This window comes from Diadema setosum, chromosome 11, assembly GCF_964275005.1.
Source record: "Diadema setosum chromosome 11, eeDiaSeto1, whole genome shotgun sequence".
Taxonomy (NCBI): Eukaryota; Metazoa; Echinodermata; class Echinoidea; order Diadematoida; family Diadematidae; genus Diadema; species Diadema setosum.
The window spans coordinates 439,124-464,362 of NC_092695.1; the positions used below are offsets into that span (position 1 = coordinate 439,124).

Consider the following 25,239-nt stretch of genomic DNA (forward strand, 5'->3'; position numbering starts at 1 on the left):
GCAATCACACTGACAAAGATTTGTTGCAGGATCCAAATCTCAATATTTGCATCACTATCCGTATCTTAAGATTTTCGCTGGTGTGGACATAAAAATCTCACTGGTTAGTGTGATCAGCATCACAATCCAAGTCCAAGAAACCTTGTAATTACAAATTGTACAATGTATTTCAGAGTTATAGAGCTCTACTATTTCAGAAATACATGTAGCGGGGTAGTTTTCATCATTGCAAGTGTCTCAACACTGCAGCAAAAAATCTCAAAATTTTTAACCCCATTGTTTGAAACCCAGTTTATACACGCCGTCTGCCATTTTTAACAGACTTTGCTGTCATTTTCACTGCAATGAATGCCCCTTTCGTTGTATACACTAAAAATATTTAGTTCAAAACACGAGCATGTTTTTGCTAGTATACATGTAGGATTTACTTTTTGTTTACTTTTAATATACTTTTATATATTTTTAACTTTTTATCACTTTGAAGATCAGTTCAAGCATGCTATCAGTTTGCTAAATGTAGTACACCATGGCAAACTCCTGAAAAGGCCCAATTTCTTGGTGTCCATGTAAATACACAAATTGCATGGCCAAGCCCCAAAAATTAAACCCAGACCAATCGGAGGTCTGGCCCAGGCATTTGGTGTAAATAGGGTCAAAAAGTCATGGTCTTTTTGACATTTATTTCTTTTTGAGTACAAAATGATGACTACATGTACTGTGCATGCCTTGCTGTATGTGCCGAACTCAGCTGATATACACAGTTTACGAATGTCGTATAGGAAACACATGCATGGTTGTACATTGTACACTTTATTATCATAAAACTGGTTTTCCACAAAAGAATTCTACAAAATGTAATTTTTCAAGAAAAAGAAAATACACATTCCTTTGACTTGTCACAAAATTTTATGTTAATGGTCATATTATCCCCCTGCCTTCTGAAAGGGACAAGTCAAGTGTTCTTTCATTATGCGAGAAAAGTCAAATATGGTGTACATACAAAAGGTTTTGTCAATGCAATGCATTGAATGCCAGTGGCAATTTGCAAAAGTTTCCTGCAGTGAATGTTTTTGGTGTTACGGTACTCAACCTATGCTTTGATACCTGTTTTAACCACTGACTGTTAAAACATCCATGAACAGAAATGAATTACAGAATTGATCTACATCTAATGTACAAGTATCTTGTGTGCTTTATCGATAGAATCTCGGTGTATGGATGAAATGAACTAGGAATAACCACGTATCAACTTCTGTTCCTTCGAAGGAGAAGAAAAAAAAATTGTAAGATCTCATAAACATCTGTATAATGTAGAAACTCAAAGATATAAAAAAAAAATAATAATAAAATGGAACTTCAAAATTATTCGAGAAAAATGATAACCTTCATATTATAGGAATTTTTTGTCCGTACTGAGTTTCAGTGGGAACCAGGATATATATATATATATATATGTATTTTTTTTTTTTTTTTGTCTGACTTCAAACTCACTTTGATATAGATATTGTTCATTGAATGAGAGAATGTTTCTGATTTCAGCACAGATTTCATGTCTAATCTCTTCCTTGAAAACTGAATATTATGGCTCTCAATTTAAAATTTCATCCCAAGTTTCAGTTCTTCAGATATCAACTAAGAATTCTGTCCTTTCCACATTCCTTGATAAAAAAAAAAGAAAAGAAAAGAAAAGGCAAAACTACATTGTCCTGACAGGTAACATGTCAAGAATGTAAGACCTGTCAACATTCATGCAGCTGTAACTTATCACATCAAACATGGAACTTTTTACACTTCTTACATTGCAATGTGTAAGTGTAACATTAAACATTGATTGGTATGGAAATGGAGAAACAGTCTCTTGTGTGGTTTGGGCCCCATGACATCATACATAATCTCTTGTAATAAATTTGGTATTGCTTTTGGATCCTACCCCCCCCCCCACACACACACACATGCTTTTAAACCAAAATATTGGCCAGCCTTGGTACTGCAATTTTCTTACATCTGTAAAGGGTACACTAGTATAACAAGGACCTCAGTAATTTTACAATAGTGTATTTTATTGTCATTAGTAGTGATCATCACATTGTACTGAACTTGGTCGCTACTGTATACTCCCTAAGGCGTAATGTAGGCCCTACATGATGTCTATCTACAAAATGTAGGTGTAGGTGAGGTTTTATTTCATAGTGCCATTATTGGTAAATGTTTGTTTAACATTTTGGGTATGTAGGTACCATACATTTCCTAAACTTTGGTAACAAAGTAAACTGTAATTCTTCTTGGTATAAAATTTGTAAAATTTGCTACAAAGAAGAATTGTGAATGCTTTGTTTGAATGTTATAATGCTACACTGTACATGTAGTGATGTACAGATGTATAGGAACCTACATTTACTATAAAACAGATAATATCCTTTAACATGTATCAGGGTACAATGGCTTCCATCACGGCAGAACTGACAATTTCTCTTTCAAATTATGACTGACAATGAACAAACACTACCCCTCTACTCATAATGCACAATTCCAAGCCAAATTTTCACTTTCAGTATTATGCCTAGGCCTATTCACTGATTTCTTCATTAAAAAACACAAAAAAAAATATTTTATTTCTTTCTCTTCAGCTGAAGAAGCAGCAATACTTTGTGAATTTATTGTGAAGAACACAGTGCTGCAAGGTTAGAGTCCACTTTTGACAACATAAAATGCATTTAAAGTGAATTTCTGACATTCACTCAGTCATCGCTCAATTATAGTTCACTCCTGTTCAAACTGTACCACACACTAGTTGCTTATTGAACTGCTGTCATTCAAACTTACAGTTTGTACTTATTGTACAATAACCATAGCAGGAAACTTCCCAAATTAGGTCTTTTTACCACAAAAAGAGTAATAGCTTTGCTGAAAGGCCGAACATTGTGGCGATTGTATCAATTCTTTGCTCCACTGGCTGCACTCTATACAAGGGCCATTTTTTCCCCCTCTCCTAAGAGTAGCAGAAAAAACAGAAAGACCTGTAAATTCTTTTTCCCAAAAGACAGGGCCCCAACTCCAGGAATGTCTGTCTATTTGCATTGAAAACCTCAACCTGCCTTGGAACACTTGGCTTTACACCGCACTCACTGAGAACCACTGCAGACAGTACGCCTCCTAGCTGTCATGAGTACGACCTGTACTGAATGACACCTCTACAAGAGACTGTCAAATGACTCCAAGCCAACATCACAAAATAAGATTCTTGCCTCTTTTTTTTTTTTTTTTGTCTTGATTTTTATTTTGTCATTAAAACTCATTTGCTGCAGCCAAAACTCATATTTGGCAAAAAGATTTGTACAGCGTCCAAAGACATGGCACTGCACATTGCATGTCTTAATACTCATTTCCTCATTTATTGTGTCATAGACTTTACTCCTAAATTCCTTTGTGTATCACACTAATACACCAAATTGAGAGGGAAGAAATACAGTGGGCAAGACAGATTTCATGGATTGTAATACTCAAAGAGAAAATGCTTCTTGTTGAAGTTGCAATGGCAAACTACATTGTATACCCCTTCCTGAAAACAATTAATGAAATTCACACATGGATTATGTTCATCACTATTTCTACTTTAACAAACTTTTAAATTGCCTTTGACTACTATAGCTGTACATGAATCACTGTGCATACTCCTTTACTCTGTTGTATAAATTCGGTTTAAGATATTGAACATGATTTATATGAGAATACCAAGGTAACTGCATAAAGTGTTGTGTGTGTCCATACATTTACAATTGTACAACGTATGCCACAAGGCAGGTGACACATCTCTATTAAAGCACCTACATTTGTATGTATAAAGCCAAAGACTTTGGATTGCCTCGTAGGCTCCTAGACCCGCCTCTTTGTCAGCACAGAACAAACAATCAGCCATTGTAAATCATCTTTGGAATGCAAAGCATGACACAGGTTCCTTCCAAAGTCCGTCACAGATATGTCACATTTTACCTGTCCTGATAATGGCAACGAACAAAGTATACCTGTAGATAAAGTTCCTGCAAAATATTGACAATCGCCCATGATGTCCCTCCATGTTAATTACTCCTTCCATCATTCCTATTTTAAATACCTGAATTATGTGATTTCTGTGAAAACTTCTTGATATTTTCTTAAGCAGTACAGACCTTAAAGGGATTGGACAGTTTTGGTTGAGACCTAATTTCAGGTTTCACATTTTTTGGTGAGATAATGAGAAACCTTAATATGAAATATGAAAGAGCATACAATTCTATGACAAATTCAACGTTTATTTGATGAAAATTGGTTTTGAAATGGATGAGATATCCAAAAAAGAGCGATTCTAATAAAGTGTGGGACCCACACTTTATCATGATTGCTTTGTTTTACTTTGTTTTTGGATGTTTCAGTCATTCCAAACCGATTTTCATCAAATAAACTTTGAAATCCTCTTAAAATGGTATGCTCTGCACTACATCATATTAAGTGCTTTCGTGGTATTCCGCAAAAAGTTTAAAGCCCAATTCTCATCCCCATCAATGCTGTATCATCCCTTTAAGTCTATGCACTACTAGGAGCACAACAGTCCTTATAAAGGAAAAATAAAAGAAACAACTTCCTGAAGATCATATTCATGACTAAAGCAAGAAATACATGTATAATGTACAGTGTACAATGTGTACTCTGCACATAGTGTACTCTGCACATAGTACACATAATGTACATGATATTGAAGGCATGATATGAGGGATATACAAGTATCGTGTACATTCTTCCTCTTTCCCTTATAATATGTAGAAATTTATCTTTAAACATAAATTAATAATCACCTCTTGACTTCAGGCATTTGTGTGTAATATCTTTATCATTTTCGCATGATGTACAATGAAAATACATGTACCGCTACAAAAATTGTATATACACAGTTCTGGTCGAGGTGAGGATTTAGCTTTTAACGTTTTGCGAGATATTCAGAAAACACTCTATGAGATGTCAAAGAGCATGCAGTTCTAATGGGTATCAAAAGTTTATTCAATGAAAATTGGTTTTGAAATGGCTGATACTATGTATATCCCAAAACAAGGTGAAACAAAGAGATCCTAATAAAGTTGTGGCATGTCGCCTTTTATTATTAGCACTTTTTTGGATATCTCAGCCATTTGAAAACCAATTTTCATCAAATAAACGTTGAATCCTTCTTAGAATTACATGCTCTTTCATATTTCATATGAGGCTTTTCATTATCTCACTTAGGAATGTTCAAAACATGAATCCCCACCTCAACCAGTACTGTACAGTCCCTTTAACCCGTTGAGGACTAGTCCGAGTATACTCGGGCAAGTGTCTATGGGAAAAGCATGTTGTAGCAAAATCAGTCTGTCCCTAATGGGTTAAGGTAATTTTTATGAAATATACAATTGTAACACTAACATAAAGATTTGGCAATATTCTTTAATTGCTTTTTCCCCTCTTATCAACATAGAGCATTAATTTTGGTACTAGATACAACTACAACAAGTTTTTCTCAAGTAAACAGGAGATGAAAGCATTTCATTCTGCCAAAAAGTATGATCCTATCACAACTACACGTAGAATGTACAGGACCTGATAAGCCAGCACATACACATACGAATGTACATTGTACAATGTTATACTGTATACGCCATATATTTTACGCCATATATTTTTCGCGAATCAGGAATTCCCAACGATTTCGTGAGTGGTTAAATTCGCGATCGTGGAGTCCTGCACTGAACGGAGAAGTGTACACACGTACAATGTACATCACATTCACACTGGGATCAGAGTCAATATTTTTGTGTGTCTTTAATTTCACAAATAGCACCTGACTCGCGAAATTTGCGAAAATAAAAACCTCGCAAAATATTTGGCGTATACGGCAGGGGTATGTGAAGTTGCATTGTACATGTACAATACATTGGTATATTGTACATAGCCTAAATCAAATGCAATGAATACTTCATCTACCACCATCAAATCTAAGATAAGGTACTAAGTAAATCATTCCTACATTTAATACACAATTTGGAAGATGAAATCGATTGATGCATTGCTACTGTACATTTCAAGTACATGTACATTGTACATGCTACCATACTCAAATTGAAGACTACATTGTACATTTTGATTCAAAACCTAACCACTGTGTACATACAATGTATGGCAGTCATTTGCATCACATACTAAGTAGTAGTTACAGGGGTGGTATTCTGAGGCCGTAATTAAGTCTGTAATTAACTTCGAAAGTCGAGAAGTTAATAGGCCCTTAATCATGGGCAAAATCGGTATTCTGAGGACGTAATTAAGGTATGATTAAGTCCCCTATGATTATCTTTAGGTTCCTCCCATCTAACTGTTATTCCATCCAATCAGACACGTTGTTAGAAGCCAAAATGATGATCACGCGCACAAATATGCCCTCAATGCGCGCTCCTCCACACACCCCCTGTAATTAACGCAAGAGCTCCGTGTGCACACTCCGGTCTTTGATTACAACCCTCCACCTATGCACGCGAAGAGCTCACATAAAATGACAAAATTCCTCGAAGATCACCTACATTTCTTTTTTTCTCTGAATTCTATGGATACCATGACAACAAGACTCAACCGCTCCTCGGTTACCGAAGACGGTAAGCATCGTTTTGGCTGAGAAAAAACGATGAAATGTGTGATATTGGAGAAGTTAATGACACTCTTTGGTATCATTAAGTTTTCCATTAACTTTCATACTTAATCATACGCTCAGAATACCGATTTGTAATTAATCTGTGATTAAGTCCTCTTAGAAGTGCATGCACGTCATTACGCGCAAGCGCATATTAAGACTTTCCCGCCAAAATGCTTGTTATCTGGGTAGTTAATAGACCCCCTACTTAATCAAGCTCTCAGAATACCAATTTGGTAATGAAGTGCTAATCAGAATACTGCCCCTGTAGTCCACTGAGTACATTGTACATATCATTGTGCATTGTCATTTCTTCAACAGTTTAGATCCTACAATGTACACGTTGTAAGTACGCTTCTAAAGCAATGAAAAATTTGCAGCATGTGGGATTCGTTCATTCTTGCCTTTGTTAATCACTTTCATTTGATCCCTTAGATCCTTTCACTCAGTGCATTGAACATCGATTTGGGAGTCAAATATGTAGATGTTTCTATAGACTACACATTTACACTGAAACTCAAAGTCTACTAAATAGGGTTACTGTAGGAGATACTTCAGCAAAGAAACAGATTCACCAGTGATCAGTTATCACCAAAATGTATAGAAGCGCATACATTGCGTGCACTTTTATATCCTTTGGCTATCACCATGCACGTTAGCGTGTTTTAAATTTGCGGGAGGGATGCTCTAGCACGGAAACCAATTTACCCACGCTCAGTTATCACTAAAGAGTACAGTTTGTATGTAGAAGTGCATGCAGTGCGTGCACTTATTCATTCATATATACACATGTACCTTTTGTTATCACTGTGTGTTAGAGTATGGACGTATTATTAGCATATCAATGAGCTGGTAGCTGTGTCCTTTTCCATGAAAATCCCACTCAAGTCTTTATATTTCAAGCAGCTGGTGAGCACATTGTATTTATGAAATGTTTATTTACTACAGTGATGTACAGTTGAACCTCTCGTATCCGGACAAGTTGGGACCGGGGCTCATCTGGATAAGGGATTTGGCCGGATACGGGAGACTCAATGCTTTATACATGTACATATACATACACATGTACTGATGTAGCCCATTGTAGTACCACATGTAGTAATGTGTATACTGCAACCTTTTCATTGTTACACTCAGTAACAGACCCCAAAATAGAGGTGTATGTTAATGTTGGAAGTAATATGTAATTCATATGTGTTTGTGTAGGAGTTCTCAAGGAGTTGGGAATCCCCCTTTCCTCTCGTAATTATTAAAAAAAAAAAAAAAAAAATCACGGCGAGATTGCGTCCGTATAAGAGAGAGATCCGGATAAAGGGAGGCCGAATAAGAGAGGTTCAACTGTATATAAACTGTATATGTGTGTAAAACACAATATTTTCGCGGCATGAAATTTTCGTGAATTGAAGCCAACATGAGTTGCCTCAAAACATTCAATGCATAAAGTGTAAACAAGAACTTTTTCGTGCATTTTAATTTCGGGAATCTTGGCTTTCATGAAATTAAAATGCATGCGAACATTCCTTGTTTCACAGAAAACGAGTATGGTAAGTTTAAATTTGCCAATCTACAGTGTACGATTGTGAATTACATGAAATTGAGAAGGGTAAGGTACCTCACACAATTAATAGTCATAGAGCCAGTGGTTCCCCAACAGTAATGTATGGGACTCCATTCAATCTGTCTGCAGAGAGCCGACAAAGTCAAACCATTGATAAAAGACTCCCCCGACAAACAATTTTTTTTTTTTTTTTTTTTTTTTTTTTTTTTTTTTTGGTCTAAATGGAGAGAGGCTAGAGGCAGAGAATGATTACATACACTTTGAAGGCTGCACTCCCAGACTGCACTGCTCTAGATGGCAAGAGGCGGGGAAGTCGGCAATATAACAAGAGAAATGAAGATAGCAGGAACCCTACCATAGATAACCTACTTTTGTATGCCTAGCCTACTAATTAATACCACAAGCAATGCACTCACTAAATTCACTCTTCAGGTGTCATCATGCACATCAAAGTAGACTAAATGTTAGGTCTAGTCTATATTTGTCAACACGCAGCTCATCGCAGAGAACCAACAATTTCTTCAACTATTAGCACTTTTCTCCTAAAATTATCATCCTTGTCATAAACAACTGTCACAAGGGAGTTCCAATCTTTGAACTTATGGCATCAAAAAATGGAAATACAATCAGCATTAGACCCTAATGCCATCATGAATATTCCACAGATCCAGTTGTTGTTTTTTTATTTTTTTTTGTTTTTAGTCTCACTTTTAGTCATCATTCATACCCAATGTTTGTAAGTCTAAAACTAAAGACCACCTAGAGGTTCTAGACAGAAAGATCTGTCTGTCCAGAGGAGTCTTTTTTTTTCTTGTTGACGTTATCGCTCTCCTCATAGGAGGGGATCTGTGAAGCCAGACACAGTCTCCACGGAACATATCCACGACAACCAGATACAGACCGATCTTTCGGTCAAAAGACCACCTTGCAGCTACAAATTGTACAACCCGTCAAAGCTGTGCTCCATGCTCCAAGCCAAAGCAATTCTTTCGACACATTGTTATGCTGAGGATACATAGATTCTAGAGGTCTAGGTTTACCCAGTACTTTACCTGTCTGTAGTAGTTGAAAAGATAGACCAGTAGACTTCTACCCCTAGGGCCTTTTATAAACTAGACCTTAGAGTAGAGAGGAGCTGAACCTGTGTTGTGAACTTACTTACTGAAGACCTCTGCTCTGTGAGTGTGAAGTTTAAAGGCATAGAATCTAATTTATGTAATTTACCATTTGCAGATGAAACAAAAACCCAGCAATAGTACTTTAAAATAGTTCTAAAATATGAGTTAGGGATAGAAACAACCACTGTATAATTTGAATCAATGAAATTGATGCCAAGTACAGGTGTAGTGATAAATGTACAAAATGTGAATAATAGACTAAAATGCCCTGTTTGCAGCCGGCTTTGTACAGCCGACAGGGCCAGGGGCCATTTCATTCATTGATGAAAAGGCCCAATCAGATGTCACTTCCCATCAAGTACTGTACGAGCTGAAATTTTCGCGGTGGTTTTATTTTCGCAAATTTCGCGAATCGCCTTTGAACCGCAAAAATAACAACTCGCGAAAATAACAATGCGCGAATATCTAAGTTCAGTTAGACCCTAGCAATCAACGCGAAAATGTCCTCCAAGTACACAACAATATTGAAGTAGCAATTCGCGAAAATATCTGTAAGCGAAAATTTCAGCTCGTACAGTAACTAACTTCTGCTTGTGTTCTAAAGTGGGACTAGAAATTCTAAGCACACATGATGTTCATTAGCTGTTTTCTTGATGAATGAAAGTACCCCTGCCAGATATGGCACCCTGCTGCATATTGGGTGTTTACACGTACAAGTTATAATGAATAAAAATGATTCCAGACGATTAGACTTGTACCGTCTACAGTTACGATTTATTGAGAAAAATGCTGATACTTGATACTGAATGATCTCCTTTTGGGATAGCCTAGCCGCCTTTAGTAGGGTATACTCTATTGCATAAAGTTTAGGCCCTATTTAGGGTTCTATTAGCAATTAGGGTCTAGTAGGATGTTTTGGAGTAATACAACAGACCTAACACTAACAGTTAACACGTTACGCAAATGCATCAAATGTGATATCTTGAACATTTTTTAAAATAACTGCTCCCAAACGCCAAAGGCAAAAGCCGAAATTTTATGCCAGACAAGCAAGTCTGCAAGCCACATAAATGTTATATCATTTGGAATTTGCATTTCTGACGGGCCCGCGCCCGGGCGCACATTTATTTATCACTTTGTTGATCTCCGACACATAAACTACGGCAGCCGGGTAGGCCCTACACTTACATTGTAGTCTAACTGCAACTGGACTAGCAACAACAAGCGAAATAGATATAGATTTAACAATTAGACTCTACTAGAATCTATAGATATGGTTGAACTGAGGCTCCATCTAACGTTAGCTAGCTAGCCACTCGCCGAACGAACTCGCTAGCGAACGTCGCAAGCAAGCAGCGGCGATCTTCCCGCTCCGTTGGTCCGCGAACGGCCACCTTGCGGGTATGATCGCAGCTGCAATGAGGTAACGTACCTGTCGCGAGGATCTATCCATGTTGTTGTCCGCGTGTTGTGGTCAATAAAATACACTTTGCCATCAACATCGCTCGCTTCTTCCCATCCTGGTGGCAGGGACAATTCTCCTTCTTGTACTCTCGGCATGTTTCCTTAGAATTACTTTCAAATATCCATAAAATCAACTCACTACCTACGAACACTTTCAACTACTTGCACGAGTCCGAGTCTATGCAACAGCCGCCATGTTTACAGTTTCCTTGTTATTTTTCTTTTTTCCTATCCATCGCCCATCCAGTCTCATCTCCACGACGAGTACAATAATCTGCTGTTGTGTAGCTAGCTAGCCTGCGCCTGATGGCTGAGCCGAGTGCATTCACATATTCTCAGGGGTACACGCACGCACGCTAAAGCACGCAGCGCGCGTACTGATTCTACGCTACGATCGTATAATTCTGTGTAACGAAGGCATGTGGCACCGCCGCCACTCCTGTATGTGTACTCAGTACTTCGCACGAACCACCTGCCGAATGGGTGGCACCATTATAGCGTATTAAACATTTGAGTGAGGAGATCCTTTACTGGCATGTCGTTGTAGTGTTACGTTGTGAAAGCATGGACAGTTGGCTTCTTTTAGAAGAAAATCTTAAATGAGTAGTGGACAAACATTGAATCCTGTTCTAAGTTCTCTACTCAATTTTACTTTTCGCGGTTTGTAAAGTGATAGTCATTCGGTATCCGCCCCTTTCGAAGGTGGTGGTTCTATACCGAGGAGCCCTTTTACAGATGAAATGGACACAAACAAAGATGTGTTCCAAAATGTCCCACCCTCCGTTAGCTCTGTCTTGAGCATGGAGCTGGAGCTCCATACGAAGGGGACAAAGAAAGAATTTATACACACAACACTTTTTTTAATAAAAAAAGGAAATGACACACACAACGGTACACACGCACACAGACACACACACTCAACACACACGTATACGCAAGGGTTGAAAAATCTGTATCATGGAAAAAAAGTTTTCTTTATCCGACGTACGCGCACAGAGTTGTACTGTTCGATAAAGTGTAGCCTTGGTGACATCATCCGTGAGCTATTCCAGCTATGTCTTTGATCTGAATGCGGTTTTGTAAAGTCCGCGATTTGCAGCAAGAGTTTGGTGGGTGTTTTTATGCCTCAACTACGGTACAGACTCAGTTAGGCGGCGCTGTTCCCACTGCCTCTTATCGCACACGGCATCTCAGAGCAGTGCTGCGATTTCAACACCAAAATTAAAGACAAAAAGTACAGGAGATACTAAAAACAACTATTTACACAATCAATTCCATCGTTTCTTTCAGTTTCTTCTCTCTCATAATAAAAGACAAAGGCTTATCACATTTAAAGTTCCAGCTTTCTAGTAAAAAAACGATATACATTTGTAATTTGTGAGCGCAGTGGTGAAATTTGATCAAAGTCCCTATATATAGAATAAATTACTAGTAGGCCCTAGTATCAGGGATTTTTTTTTTAAGTGTCTTTATATTTACCAAAATAGTTCTCGAACAGTTTATGAGAGAATTATGCAAATGAGTGAGTTGATGATAATGCCACCACTTCACACATTTATGAACGAAAACTCGGTCTATCTGCTTTGAAGTGTAAAACATTAAGTGATGCATTAAATCAGTCAGATATAATATTAGGATTTGAGGCTATAGGGGCCTAACTTTTGCGCTTGCACAGAAGACTTGAAAATCATATCAAGATTTCGTGTACAAATTATAAAAGTATACTTAGAGTATTTGATGACAAGAGGAGGAAACGGCGCCTCATAACTCACTTATATTTATAGTTGCATAATTCATATTGATTGTTCAAGAAATCGTTTTATGGAAATTAGCGAACTTCAGCATTTCGTAATACCCCCAAGTTTCTTTTCCAAGTTCAATCACTGAAATTTCACTGCTGATGCATACTCAATTTTATATTTTTTTTTCTTTCAGACTAACTTTTAAATAGTCTGGATTCCCATTTAGGCCTAGAAGGAAACACAATTTCAGTATCTTCCGTATGTCCCCCCCCCCCCAAAAAAAAATAAAAATAAATATGTATATATATATATATATATATATATATATATATATATATATGAAGAGTTTGTTTGCAAAAACCGATAAGTCCATTTTTGAAGATTTTGAAGTACGGTCTCTGTCATAAAGTGCAAAATGATACCTTTTAAATGATATATTGGTCACTACATATAAAGGTATACATTTTTGAAGTTATGGTCAAAAGAAACAAAAATTTTCTTATTATTCTCTGTATTTTTCTTGACCTTTAATCGCAAATATCTCAATTTAACAAATATGGACTTATCTGTTTTTGCAAACAAACTCTTCATATATATATATATATATATATATATATATATATATATATATAAAGAGTTTGTTTGCAAAAATTGATAAGTCCATTTTTGAATATTTTGAAGTACGGTCTCTGTCATAAAGTACAAAATAATACCTTTTAAATGATATATTGGTCACTACATAAAGATATATATATATATCAGGGCTCGACACTAACGGTGGCCCGGTGGCCCGGGGCCACTAAAAATGAAAGTCGGGCCACCAAATTTCAAAAAAAGGGCAAATTTGGTGGCCCGCCTCGGGCCACCACAATTTTTTGAAAAGTATGTCAATAAATTCGTAACTTTTTGCGCCGGAAATTAGCAGTTAAATTTGTTTAAAGGATGGATGAAAAGGACTGAATGAGTGCCTGAGAGTGAGTGTTGCAAGTTTGTTGAAGTTTAATTTATGAGTAGATATGTCCAACTTCTAATTCTTACTATCATAAAACTTAAATATTTGACTCATTAAAAAAGAACAGGACTTTTAATGTTTTTTATTGTGTTTTTTTCGGGACACCAAATTTTTCTCTCGGGCCACCAAAAATTTGAAATTTAGGATTTTGGTGGCCCCATCGGGCCACAAAACAAAATTGTTAGTGTCGAGCCATGTTATATATATATATATATATATATATATATATATATATATATATATATATATATATATATATATATATTACAACGGGAGCCTCCGCAGTGATATCTAAATATCTAATCAATCTAAATACAAATTCAGGGTATGAAACCATAACTCATTGCCCACATCTTACAGAAAACCCCATTCGATTTGCTTCAGTGGTCAAAGAGAAATGAGAAATTTTGTAGAGGACGTCGGGAATCTCTTCCCTCCAAGTTCTAGCTGTCTATTGTATTCAAACACAAGATCATCGAAGTGCTAAACTTGGAAGAATCAGACTCATGACATGCTTTACAACAATCCCTTCTCTGTGACCGCTTAACCAAATCGAATGGGGTTTTTCTGCAAAATAGAGCTAAAATGTTAGGCCTATATACCTATATTTCAAGACCCTGAAGTAGCATTTAGACAGTTTAATCATATTGGGCGTTATCAATGCGAAAATGTGATTGTATGTTTTATTTTTATTTTTTTTTATTTATTTATTTATTTTTTTTTTTTTTTTTTTTTTTTTGGGGGGGGGGACATACTGTTCAGTTGTGAATTCAACATAAGATTAGATTCTGGTAATATTGCCGACTTTGAATTTACACGAAACAGTTAACTGTTCATAGATAGCACCAGTAAATTAGATGTGGTTTGGGCAAAATGAAATGCGCATAGGCCTATAGACCCATTGGTTTATCTTGACTATTAACCTCTCCCTTTCAGAAGTCAAGAATGCTAAAGTTATAGTTGCTGGAATTAGTATAAAGTGTGAAATTTCTCAAGAAAATGGCTTCATAACTTCTCTATATTAATGCGTGACGGCCAATCATCCGCACTGTTTCACTGATATTATATAAACGTTAGTACTTTCATATCTTGATTTAACTTTATTTACCTGTAGGCTCTATACCGTTCTCTGAGCCCCAACTCCGTCTGTATGATAAAATTAACTTCAATTCAAATCAATTCAGTTTCAGTTTTACTTTTGCAGTTGTGTTTTTTTTTTTACACTGCAAAAAAAAAAAAAAAAGAGCATTATGATCGACAGTAATTCCACACACTAATATTGCCATGTGTGCGACAGAGAAAATCATGAATAAAGGAAGCATGAGAAAAAAAAAAAAATGCCAGGAACAGCCTGGTAGTAGTGTCGTTGCCTGGAAAGCAGTAGATGACAGGTTCGAGTCCCATTGGTTCGTTTTCCCGGCATGTTTGTTAATTTACAGATCAGCAGTTGCGATCTTATAAGAAATTTTAGAATACTTAGCCTGCTATTTTGAAAATGTCGTCGTAAATTAGTGGCGGCGTCGTTTTGCAAATAGTACGTCATGGAGTGTCAAACACATTTTTATTGTCAACACTGAGTTGGAAGTACTATGTACCTATTTCGTGAACCTCGTTCACCCACTCACGACAGGAAAAAAAAAATGTTTGATCCAAAATACCAGAGCAGAGGTAATACACCATGACGAAGGTTGAGCAAAAAAAAAAAAAAAAAAAAAAAAAAAAAAAAATGAAGAAGGTTGAGCTTTACCAACCATTAGATGGCGCTGTTCATCGTTACTCTTTCCTGAAGAAAGAGGATGCAGACGATAGGGCTATCCAGCCATCTTCTCAGATGGAAAATGAACAAACAAACAATCAAACAAACAAACAAGCACTAATATCTGTATAATGATGATGGTGATAATGATAATCAGTGGCTGATCCAGGAAGAGTGCACCGGGCGCCCCAACCCTTTAGTTTTTGCTAAAACAGAAGAAATAAAAAGAAAAAATGTGGCGGGGGGGGGGGGGGCGTGCACCCGCCCTTTGTGTAAAGGCGCCCCCTCTTCATGGAATTCCTGGATCTGGCCTTGATAATGATAATAAAATTAGTAGTAACAATAATCATGATATATCCTCGACCAGGCTGAGTATTCATACTCAGCCTGGTCGATGATATATCATTGCTTCAAAACTGGATCATTGTATCTAAAACAGAAAAGACTGAAAGTGTGGAAAAGAACAAAAGTTGAGTGCTCTGGTCAGTAGCTTAGCTTATTTATGACCCCTTTCGTGTTTACAAATTGTGTTTAGCCTCTGTGCACCAAAATCTTATGCAAAGATCCGAAAAGGATAATTGATTATTCTCTGTGAATCCATGCTGAGAAAAAAAAAAAGTAATTAAAGAGGAAATATTTTTTTTTTTACCAGTGAAAACTATTTAATGAGGGGAAAACCCAAATACTTAAAGATTTCAAATCAAAATACATATTTAAAAAAAAAATACTTGTTGAAAGGGGTTAAATGAACCACAAGTGCAACTACAACAAATGATGATCTGACCTGTGAAGTTATGTTATTATTACAAGTTCATCAACTAACAGTATGCTTATGTGATCTTTAGGCGCAAAAAAAAATGTTCTCATAAAATAGAATTCAATCGTGTTAAGATAGAAAATAAAAAATATTGTGATCCTAAAGTAGGATCACACTAGTAATTCCCGCGGTGAGACTGTTGGTTTTATTCGATCAGTCTGGAGTTTTCGTAGCAAAGTTTATCACACACACACAAACAAAAAATAAGAAAAAAAATATAATTCCCATAGTCTATACACCGGAGAGAAAGAAAATCATAATCCCTTTATTATATCACACATTCAATAATGAACGACATCAAACTCTGGCAGCTGACATAATATTCTGCATCTGATATTTTATTATCTGCCGCACTGGTCTACACATTTGAATCTGAGCACTTGAAATCACACTGGTTATCATTGGTAAAATTGTATTTAAGTATTTTTCTTTATGATCAATCAGTGTCTACTGCGGGAGCAACTTTTAAACCACCAATAACTTTATTCAACACGCACAGTCATTACCGATCGAGAGAAAAAGATTCAAGAGCTGTGTCATTCTGATTTCAGTCACGGCCATCATACTTGGTGCAAGTACGGACATTTTTGTACTACACCATTATTACCTGTACTTTTTAGTAGTATGCGCAGTAGCGCGGTGGCATGGGGTACGGGTACGGTATGCGTAATAACGTGTGTGTCTTCACAGAGTGTATGCGATGTATGCATCAATTATGCGAAATGCGATCAAGTTATCAAACGACCCTCCTCGTGCCGTCCTATTGCGTGCAACTAATGAAGAACCACTCTCTACCAACCAGTTTTCATCACCTATAAACATCTGATACTACCATCTTGTGACATGTGATATTGTGATCCACCTCTTCATGTCTTGTTGTCCATGCGAGAAGCTAAGACAACATGCCCCGCAAGAAGAAACAGCAATCTGGGAAGCCCGTAGTGGGGGCCTCCGGGAAGCATTCGAAGCATCGGAACCACGCCAGCGATGGCCCGATCGGGAAGGCGAAGAAGGATCGCGACAAAGAAGGGGGTCGCCAGCAAAGCCTTCGATACCTACAGGAAATGTTTTCAGGAAAATTGGATCCAATGGTGGTTCACATGATAATGGAAGACTACAATTACAATGGTAAATATTCAGTGATATTGTGGCATGCCGATATTGTTAGCGTATGAATATTGACAATTTTACTTCAGGGCATTGCTGTAATGGTAAATGTTATTGTTATTTTGTTGCGTTGAATTGTAATTTGTATCGCGTGTCGTTGATCTGTCATCCATCATAATACGTCCATCGCATCGGATTCGGAGTTTACAGTCTAACCGTTAGTACAGTTGTATTCAGTAACCATGTAGGGGCCTACTGCTGCATCTGCGTGTATCTGGAAAGAGAGAAGATTCTAACCTCGACATACACGCGACACCTATGTCATGTGATATTGAGGTGAGCTCGCTGTAAAAAGTGTAAATCATCTGAGTGATGGTCTGATGGTCAATGCATCACACTACAACAAACCTTATAAGTTTGACCGTGTGATGATTGAATGATAGACCTAGATCTAGTAAATTTAATAAAGTCTAAAACGTGATATGTGTACATACAGTAATTTGTATTTGGTGTCTTACCAATTGCCAATTGTGTTTGTTGTCTCAGTAGTTAAGACTCGCCACATTGTCTTGCTGGAATGGCAATTAATATTGTTCTGGTATACGACGAGAATCCAACTTCCTAATTGATATTGGCTGTTGCTATTGGAAGTTGCCATTTTGGCAAGGGTCGCCATTATCTCTTTTATGAAATTGGGCACAGATTTAAGGGAGGGAGAGTTTACAACATTCTACCAAAATTAAAAAGTACAGTGCCCGTACATGTACAAATTGGCTGTAACCACTTTGCCCCCCCCCCCCCACTATTTTTTCCCCCCTGGAAGTGGCACTAGAAAAAAGAGAATGAGTGCAAGTGAATGAGTGCAAAAGTGAATGAGTTCCTTATGTCCCCCCCCCCCCCACCAACTTGCACAAAACAAACAAATTACTACTCCTCTTCACCACAAACTAAATAAAGGACATGCCAGGGTTATGTCTCAAAAGGAAGTCTTCCCATAAATGGCATAACCTTTATTTAATTCGTTACTAGTAAAAAAAAAACCCAGTAATCCATTTATCTTGCGCAAACTACATGTAGTGGGGGGGGGGGGACATAAGGAACTCTTTCCAAGGCCTTTGTTTTTGTGCTGAAAACTTTTTTTTTCCCCTTTTGAAAAAGTGGTGCCGACCATGTATTATGACAACTATTGATGTGTTTCCTGCTACTTCTGCTGTCACTGCTACTATTACTATTAGCAAAGGTACTCTTTCTTCTGTGTACAAAAACTGTACTGCTATTTCAGGTACTATCTTTTCTCTAGATTTTTTGAATGTCCTGAAAATATGTCCAAACCATGGTTAGTTTAGGCTTTTTTTATTTATTTTTTATTTTTTGTAATGTACATATGTATTCCCACACACACTGTAGCATCAGATACTGCCATTCTATTCTTACAGATATGGTATTTTAGCAATATCTATCGATATAATATACATGTATGTAAAATATATAATTTTCTGTTACTGAGATTGCTTTAGACTCTAGATGGACTACATGTATTTTCATCACAAGGGTACTTTGAATTTAATAATCATAAAAGTTTATTCAGTTGTCCAGTTGGATGGATTTAACATTTTGATATCTACACTTTGTATACAAAATATTTGATATACAATGTAGAATCAAATCAAATCAAATCACATTCAGTACAATGTACATGTAGGGACAGTATGGAGACATACATGTACAATGTAGATACACTTGTTCAACAACTCAGGAGCATGAGCAAAACTCTTACCTTCTGGGTTGAATTATCTCACCGCTTTCAAACTACAATGTACCATTTAATTTTAGCAGGTTGTTACAGTACAGCAAAACACTGCCCAAAGTTTGTCAATTGTATAATTAAGAAGCACATCATTCATGTAGGCCAGGAGCCTGCGTGTACAGTCTACATGTTTACATTTGGGCCCGAATTCACGAAGGTGGTACAATCTTTGTCCATGGTTTAAACCATGGACAAAGTCCGTATTTTTGTATGGGGCGCCAAGTGTTGCATGGCCTACATGTATTTTGTTACAAAATCAGTCATTTCGTTGATGAAATGTTAACATTTCATTTATGAAATGACTGATTTTGTAACGAAATAGGCCATGCGGCACTTGGCGCCCCATACGTTTGTCCATGGTTTAAAGGTCCTGTTTAGCTTTGGGAGCAGTGATTTAAAAAATGTTCAAGATATCACATTTGATACATAACATGTGTTGGTCTGTTGTGTCACAAAACATCCTACCATATAACATTTTTGCAATAAAGCCTAAAATATAAGGAAATATCAGTGTTTTTCTCAATGAACCGTAACTGTAGACGGTTTAGTCTGGAAACATTCTTATTATAACTATTGTTTACATTTTGTGTATGTAACAACACTTAACATAGATTTCATACATGTATATGGATTCAAATTTTTACAGTGGTTGTTTCTATCCCTGACTCACATTTTAGAACTATTTTAAAGCACTAATGTTGGGTTTTGGTTTCATCTGCAAATGGTAAATTATGCCTTTAAACCATGGACAAAGATTAAGTACCACCTTCTTGAATTCAGGCCAGAGTGTCTGGAAAATGAAATGTCTTCAATTCACAGCTACAGTGTACATGTACACATGTACAACCACTTGTAACACATGTACAGCTGGAAGATGACACTGAAAAATCTTGATTTCACTATATATAATTACCAATATCCTGAAACCTGTTTTGTATGTGTGATGGAGACTTAGAATGAGGGGGGAATCCCCACAGAGGTACAGCTGTAGCATGCACTATACAGCGTGTACTTGTACATGTTGGGTACAGCTGTATGTACTGTATTGCTATCATACCCTCACACACACATAAATTGACAATGAGAAAACATTGTAATACACACAACATCAAATGTAGTTGTGAATGTACTTGTAAATAATGTGTACATTGTACAAATTTTGTGCATATGTACAATTTTTTTTTACTAACTTTTGGTCCTCAAAATTTTTTATTGGCACACATAGAGTAGCTGATGATCATTCAGAAAATCTGGTAATACCGGTAATACATGTACACATGTACATGTGTTGAAAGATATCTGTAGTTCAATTGTAGATAGTCAAGGTCCAGTATCATCTGTATTTCTTTGTCAAGTGCTAAAATGTGAAACTATGATGGAAATTGCGCTTTCCATACTTACAATGTAGCAATCATTTGAAAAGTATGTACAGTGTGTGTTGAACCATGGAGCTACCAAAAAGATGGAGTAACAACGGTTGGGGTCCTTTTGAAGTGATGCTCGAAGCCGACTCGTAAAAAGTAATCCTCGCTAAGCCCCCGTGAGCGAGAGCGATGACAGATGAGACAGTGCGTACGCACAATGACGTCATCCGCAGCGCGTTGGCAAACTGGTTCTTACCATGGAGCTACCTAGCTCCATGGTTCCACCATGGAATGTCAATGCATGGGACTACACAAACTGCAACTGCCCCGTCGACTTCGAGCATATTCGATTTAACATGATTCTGAATTAATTATAGCTACAAATAGTGAATCTGCAGTGTAACAAATTGTTTAACATGTCATACCGTCGTTTAGTATGTAAATCACGATATGATACGACCGGCATGTAAACAAACACTGCACTCTCGACACGATCAATAATGGCCGTCACGCTGTCCTGAACAAACACAAAGACAAATAACAGCTGGCTTCACAACGGTATAGATAAAATGTACGCAATTGTACGCAGTCAACACTTACGTAAGATTGTAGTTTCAAATGTCAGCTTTACGGACAGATATTGAACTATGTGGAGAAATGTGAGGGATTTTTATTAAGAATTTTATTCTTAGGGTATGTACTCGCCACAGTCACAAAGCATGACGACAATACACTGTACAGTACCTTCGCTGTTCATGGGCCAATTCAGTTCGTTCAAAGTGCACTGCACTCGGTATCTCCTCTGTTTTGCCTGTGGATATTATGCGCATGCGCGTGGTCTTCAGCAAAGTTTTGCGCAGCCATATGTTGTTGCAAGTCGAGTTTTCGACTCGATACAGCACTATATTGTATGTGCGATGTCGGTGAGTATGACGTAATTTTTGCGGCTCGGAGCATCGTTTGCCAAAGTATCCCCTGCGGGACGAGTTAAGCCATCCCAGCGAGTGCGGTGCTTTGAAGTCTGTCAGAACTGACCGCTCGTAGTTGGGTTACGTAATATTGGTGGCCTTCGTTGTTACGCCATCTTTTTGGTAGCTCCATGGTTGAACCTTCATTTTATAACGAAATCAGACAGAAAAAAATGGTTTCTACTGGGATCACTGTTAAATTCAACAAATATCCAGTAATGTAGAAAGGAGCTCCAGACCAATAGAAAAGACCAGATTGTTTATTTATTTCAGTAACAACAATACATTGTACATAAACTGTGATTATAATTTTTTTTTTTTTTTTTTTTTTTTTGCTTTCCTTTCTCATTTTGTCAAATTATTTTGCTCTAAATGTGAATGAGAAGACATTGTTCCTTGACCCTAACCAGACTGGGCTTTTTTGGCTGCTCTGTGGCCAGGGGAGGGTTGAATCACTCCCTACCCCCACCCCACCAAACTTTGCAGACAAAACAACAACAGCAACAACACCAACAACAAGTACAACAAACCAACCTCAATATAAAGGTGCAGTTTTGTAGCTCAGGCAACAACAAAACTTGCACACAAAAAATTAATAAATAAAAAACAGTCTGTGTCTACAGTAGATCTTCTCACTTGTACATCAAGCAGGTTTTGTGGCAGAAATATAAAAGGTGGAATTCTGGAATAGGTTACATGGTGCATATCAACGGATAAATGGTGTGTTATCTCTGAATTTAAGAAACTTACAATGGCAAGTCACTTTCCTGTTTACACTGAGATCCTGAGCACTACACTTGTGTACTGGACACACACTCTCCATATTAATCAACTGACATTGAACTACAATGCACATGTACTGTACATAACCCTGAATGCAATGACAGTAAGACCTTCTGGTCTGATTATTAGTGCTATCAAGGACTAACATTTTTTTTTTTTTTTTTCAGAAAAGAGGGGGGGGGGGGGGTGCACTGTACTGTGATGCATGTAATGCCAACAGTGTGGTTACCATTATATGTCAACAAAGATGTATGTCTACAATTTGTATCCAAAGTCAGTAATTAACATGTCTACAGACTCGAAAGTGTGGAATTCCCACTAGCAGTTGTTTCTTGATGATACATTAAAAAGGGATTCCCCCCCCCCCCCCATTTAAACAGTTGAACATTGGTATTAGAGTGTATGTGGGTTTTCCCAAACACAGGCTGTGCTGAATACTTACTGTAAAACCAGAAATTTTTGTGTGCAATTCAATTGCACAAATTTTGCAAGAGCCATGATTTGTGAAATTAAAATGCATACATGTGAAAGTTCTTGTCTACACTATGCAGTGAATGCCAGTGGCAATTTGCAAAAGTTTCATGCTGCAAAAAAAATCTTACTTACAGTACATAATGTATGTATGGTAGGGAGCACTGCGATAAAGTTACTGGATAAACACTTTTTTTCTCATGAAGCCCACATGATGAGATCAACCCTGCAATCAAAGAACAAAACATTCGTCTTTTGATAGTGGAAATTCCCCACATGTGGTGCATGTATCTCTGTCAATACAAGTCTGTAGAAAATGGGTCGTTTAGCAATGCTGTCAGTGCATGAATGATAGGAGTATGGGATAGGAGTGATAGACCCATCTGAAGCAAAATACCAAGCAGGTTGTTCAGCATAAAATATGGTGGTAAAAAAAAAAGAGAGCAAAAAGTGAGACTGTGTGTACAGTCACATAATTGGGAATTGTATCTTTCTATGGGCCATGGTGTACATGTACACTGTAACCCCTCCCCCCCCCCCCCCCCCCGCATTTCACATTATTCTGAGACAGCAACGTAGTCAAGCGTTGGGAAAATATTCTGTTTTTCAGATCTATGTTACTTAGAGATTTCTGTTTGATGGACAAGTCATGAGCGAAGTTGTAGAGACAATACCCAGCTTTGCTTTGGTGGAAATTGTGACAAATCTAAATTTTTTTTTGTCGAGCCCACCGGAGGTTCATGGAGACTTGGGCTGCATTTATCTAACTTGAGAGAGAGAATCACGTTTCCAAACGTGTTTGGAACGGTGTTTGCAAACGTGGTTTGGAACACGATTTTCGGGGTGCTGCGTTTATCTAACCATCATACAATCGCGATTCGAGTGGTGTCACTGCGCAGCTGCTATGCGCCGTTTGACTTGGGAAGTAAAGGTCAACTGCATACCACCAAACATGCCTCATCAGTCACACACAAATAATGGGTAGAGAGCACAACGGGAAACAGCTGGGATTTGACCTTGAAATATAAACGCGTTTCTAAACGGCATTGCGTTTATATACTCAGAGAACGGTGATCGTGGTCTCAAACATGTTTCAAAACGCCCTACAAAAGGCGTTTCAAAATGGTGAAATGCATTTGAAAACACAGTTGCATTTATCTAACCCCTGAAAATGCCTCAAACGCATTTAGGATCGTGATTCTGCCTCAGAAAATTTTTTAGATAAACGCAGCCTAAGGGATTGCCTGCGGCGTCTGTCCGTAACGCTACAAAAACTTGAATAACTCTCTACTGAGGACTTCAATTTCAATCAAACATGGAGGGAAGAATGGTTATATAAAGTTTCACATTTTACCAAACATGAAGGTCACTTCAAGGTCAAAGGTCACAGGCAGGGGTCAATGAACTTTAGGGCCCAATGTTAAGTTTTTACGGCGTGTTTCGATTATGGCTCAGAACTTTTTATGTATATGCCTGTTTATGACCAAACTTGGATAGTAGATGTTCCTTGGGGAAGTGAAGGTCACCACAAGGTCAAAGCTTACGGACAGGGGTCAACGAACTTTTAGGGCCCAATGTTAAAGGGATGGTATGGTATTGGTGGAGAAGAGAATTGGGCTTTTAGCCTTTTGCAAGATACCAAGAAAACAGTTATGATGTAGTACAGAGCATACCAATTTAAGAGGAATTCAAAGTTTATTTGATGAAAATTGGGTTTGGAATGACTGAAACATCCAAAAATAAAGTAAAACAAAGCGATCGTAATAAAGTGTGGGTCCCACACTTTATTAGAATCGCTCTTTTTTGGATATCTCAGCCATTTCAAACAAATTTTCATCAAATAAACGTTGAATTTCTCATAGAATTACATGCTCTTTCATATTTCATAAGAGGTTTCTCATTTTCTCACCAAAAAATGTTAGAAACCTGAAATTAGGTCTCAACTGTAACTATACGATCCCTTTAAGTTTTTATGGCGCGTTTCGATTATGGCTCATAACTTTTGATCCCTATGTCCGTTTGTGACCAAACTTGGATGGTAGATGTCCCTTGGGGAGTTGAAGTTCATCACAAGGTCAAAGGTCACATACAGGGGTCAACAAACTTTTAGGGCCCAATGTTAAGTTTTTACAATGTTTTTCGATTATGGCTCATAACTTTTGATCCCTATGTCTGCTTGTGACCAAACTTGGCTGGTAAATGTCCCTTAGGGAGTTGAAGGTCACCACAAGGTCAACGGTCATAGGCAGGGTCAATGAACTTCTGGGGTTAGAAGATATTAATTTCTGCGCGAATGGGCGAGACACATTTTGGCACTTGCCTCGTTTGTTTGTTGTTGTTTTTGTAAATCAAATGACCAGTAGCTGTATAGAGCCATGACCTATGCACACAAAACTGTGATAGGAACTTGGCATGTATTCACAAATCCAGTAGGAAACACCGTTTGGTAGTCAATCACCACATAAAATGCAAGCTACATGTGACAGGAATGGAATCGTGAGAAATGCTTTCATTGTAATGTGCATTTGGCGATTTGTCCATCATCTTGGGCAGGCTTGTTCGTTTTGAGCAGAATGTGCGAACTTGG

At 37.5% G+C, this 25,239-nt stretch overlaps 2 protein-coding genes across 2 annotated transcripts in view; one reads left to right on the forward strand and one right to left on the reverse strand.

The window, feature by feature from the left end:
• The window catches only part of LOC140234788 (protein KIBRA-like), a 43,411-nt gene extending 32,362 nt beyond the window's left edge, over positions 1-11,049 (reverse strand). Inside the window, exon 1 of the mRNA XM_072314825.1 lies at positions 10,794-11,049. Within this exon, the coding sequence (XP_072170926.1) occupies positions 10,794-10,921 (128 nt within the window). The 5' untranslated portion in view covers positions 10,922-11,049. The remainder of the gene's footprint in view (positions 1-10,793) is intronic.
• Positions 11,050-16,898: 5,849 nt separating this feature from the next.
• LOC140235191 (uncharacterized) overlaps positions 16,899-25,239 on the forward strand; it is a 42,405-nt gene continuing 34,064 nt past the window's right edge. Inside the window, exon 1 of the mRNA XM_072315226.1 lies at positions 16,899-17,280. Within this exon, the coding sequence (XP_072171327.1) occupies positions 17,055-17,280 (226 nt within the window). The 5' untranslated portion in view covers positions 16,899-17,054. The remainder of the gene's footprint in view (positions 17,281-25,239) is intronic.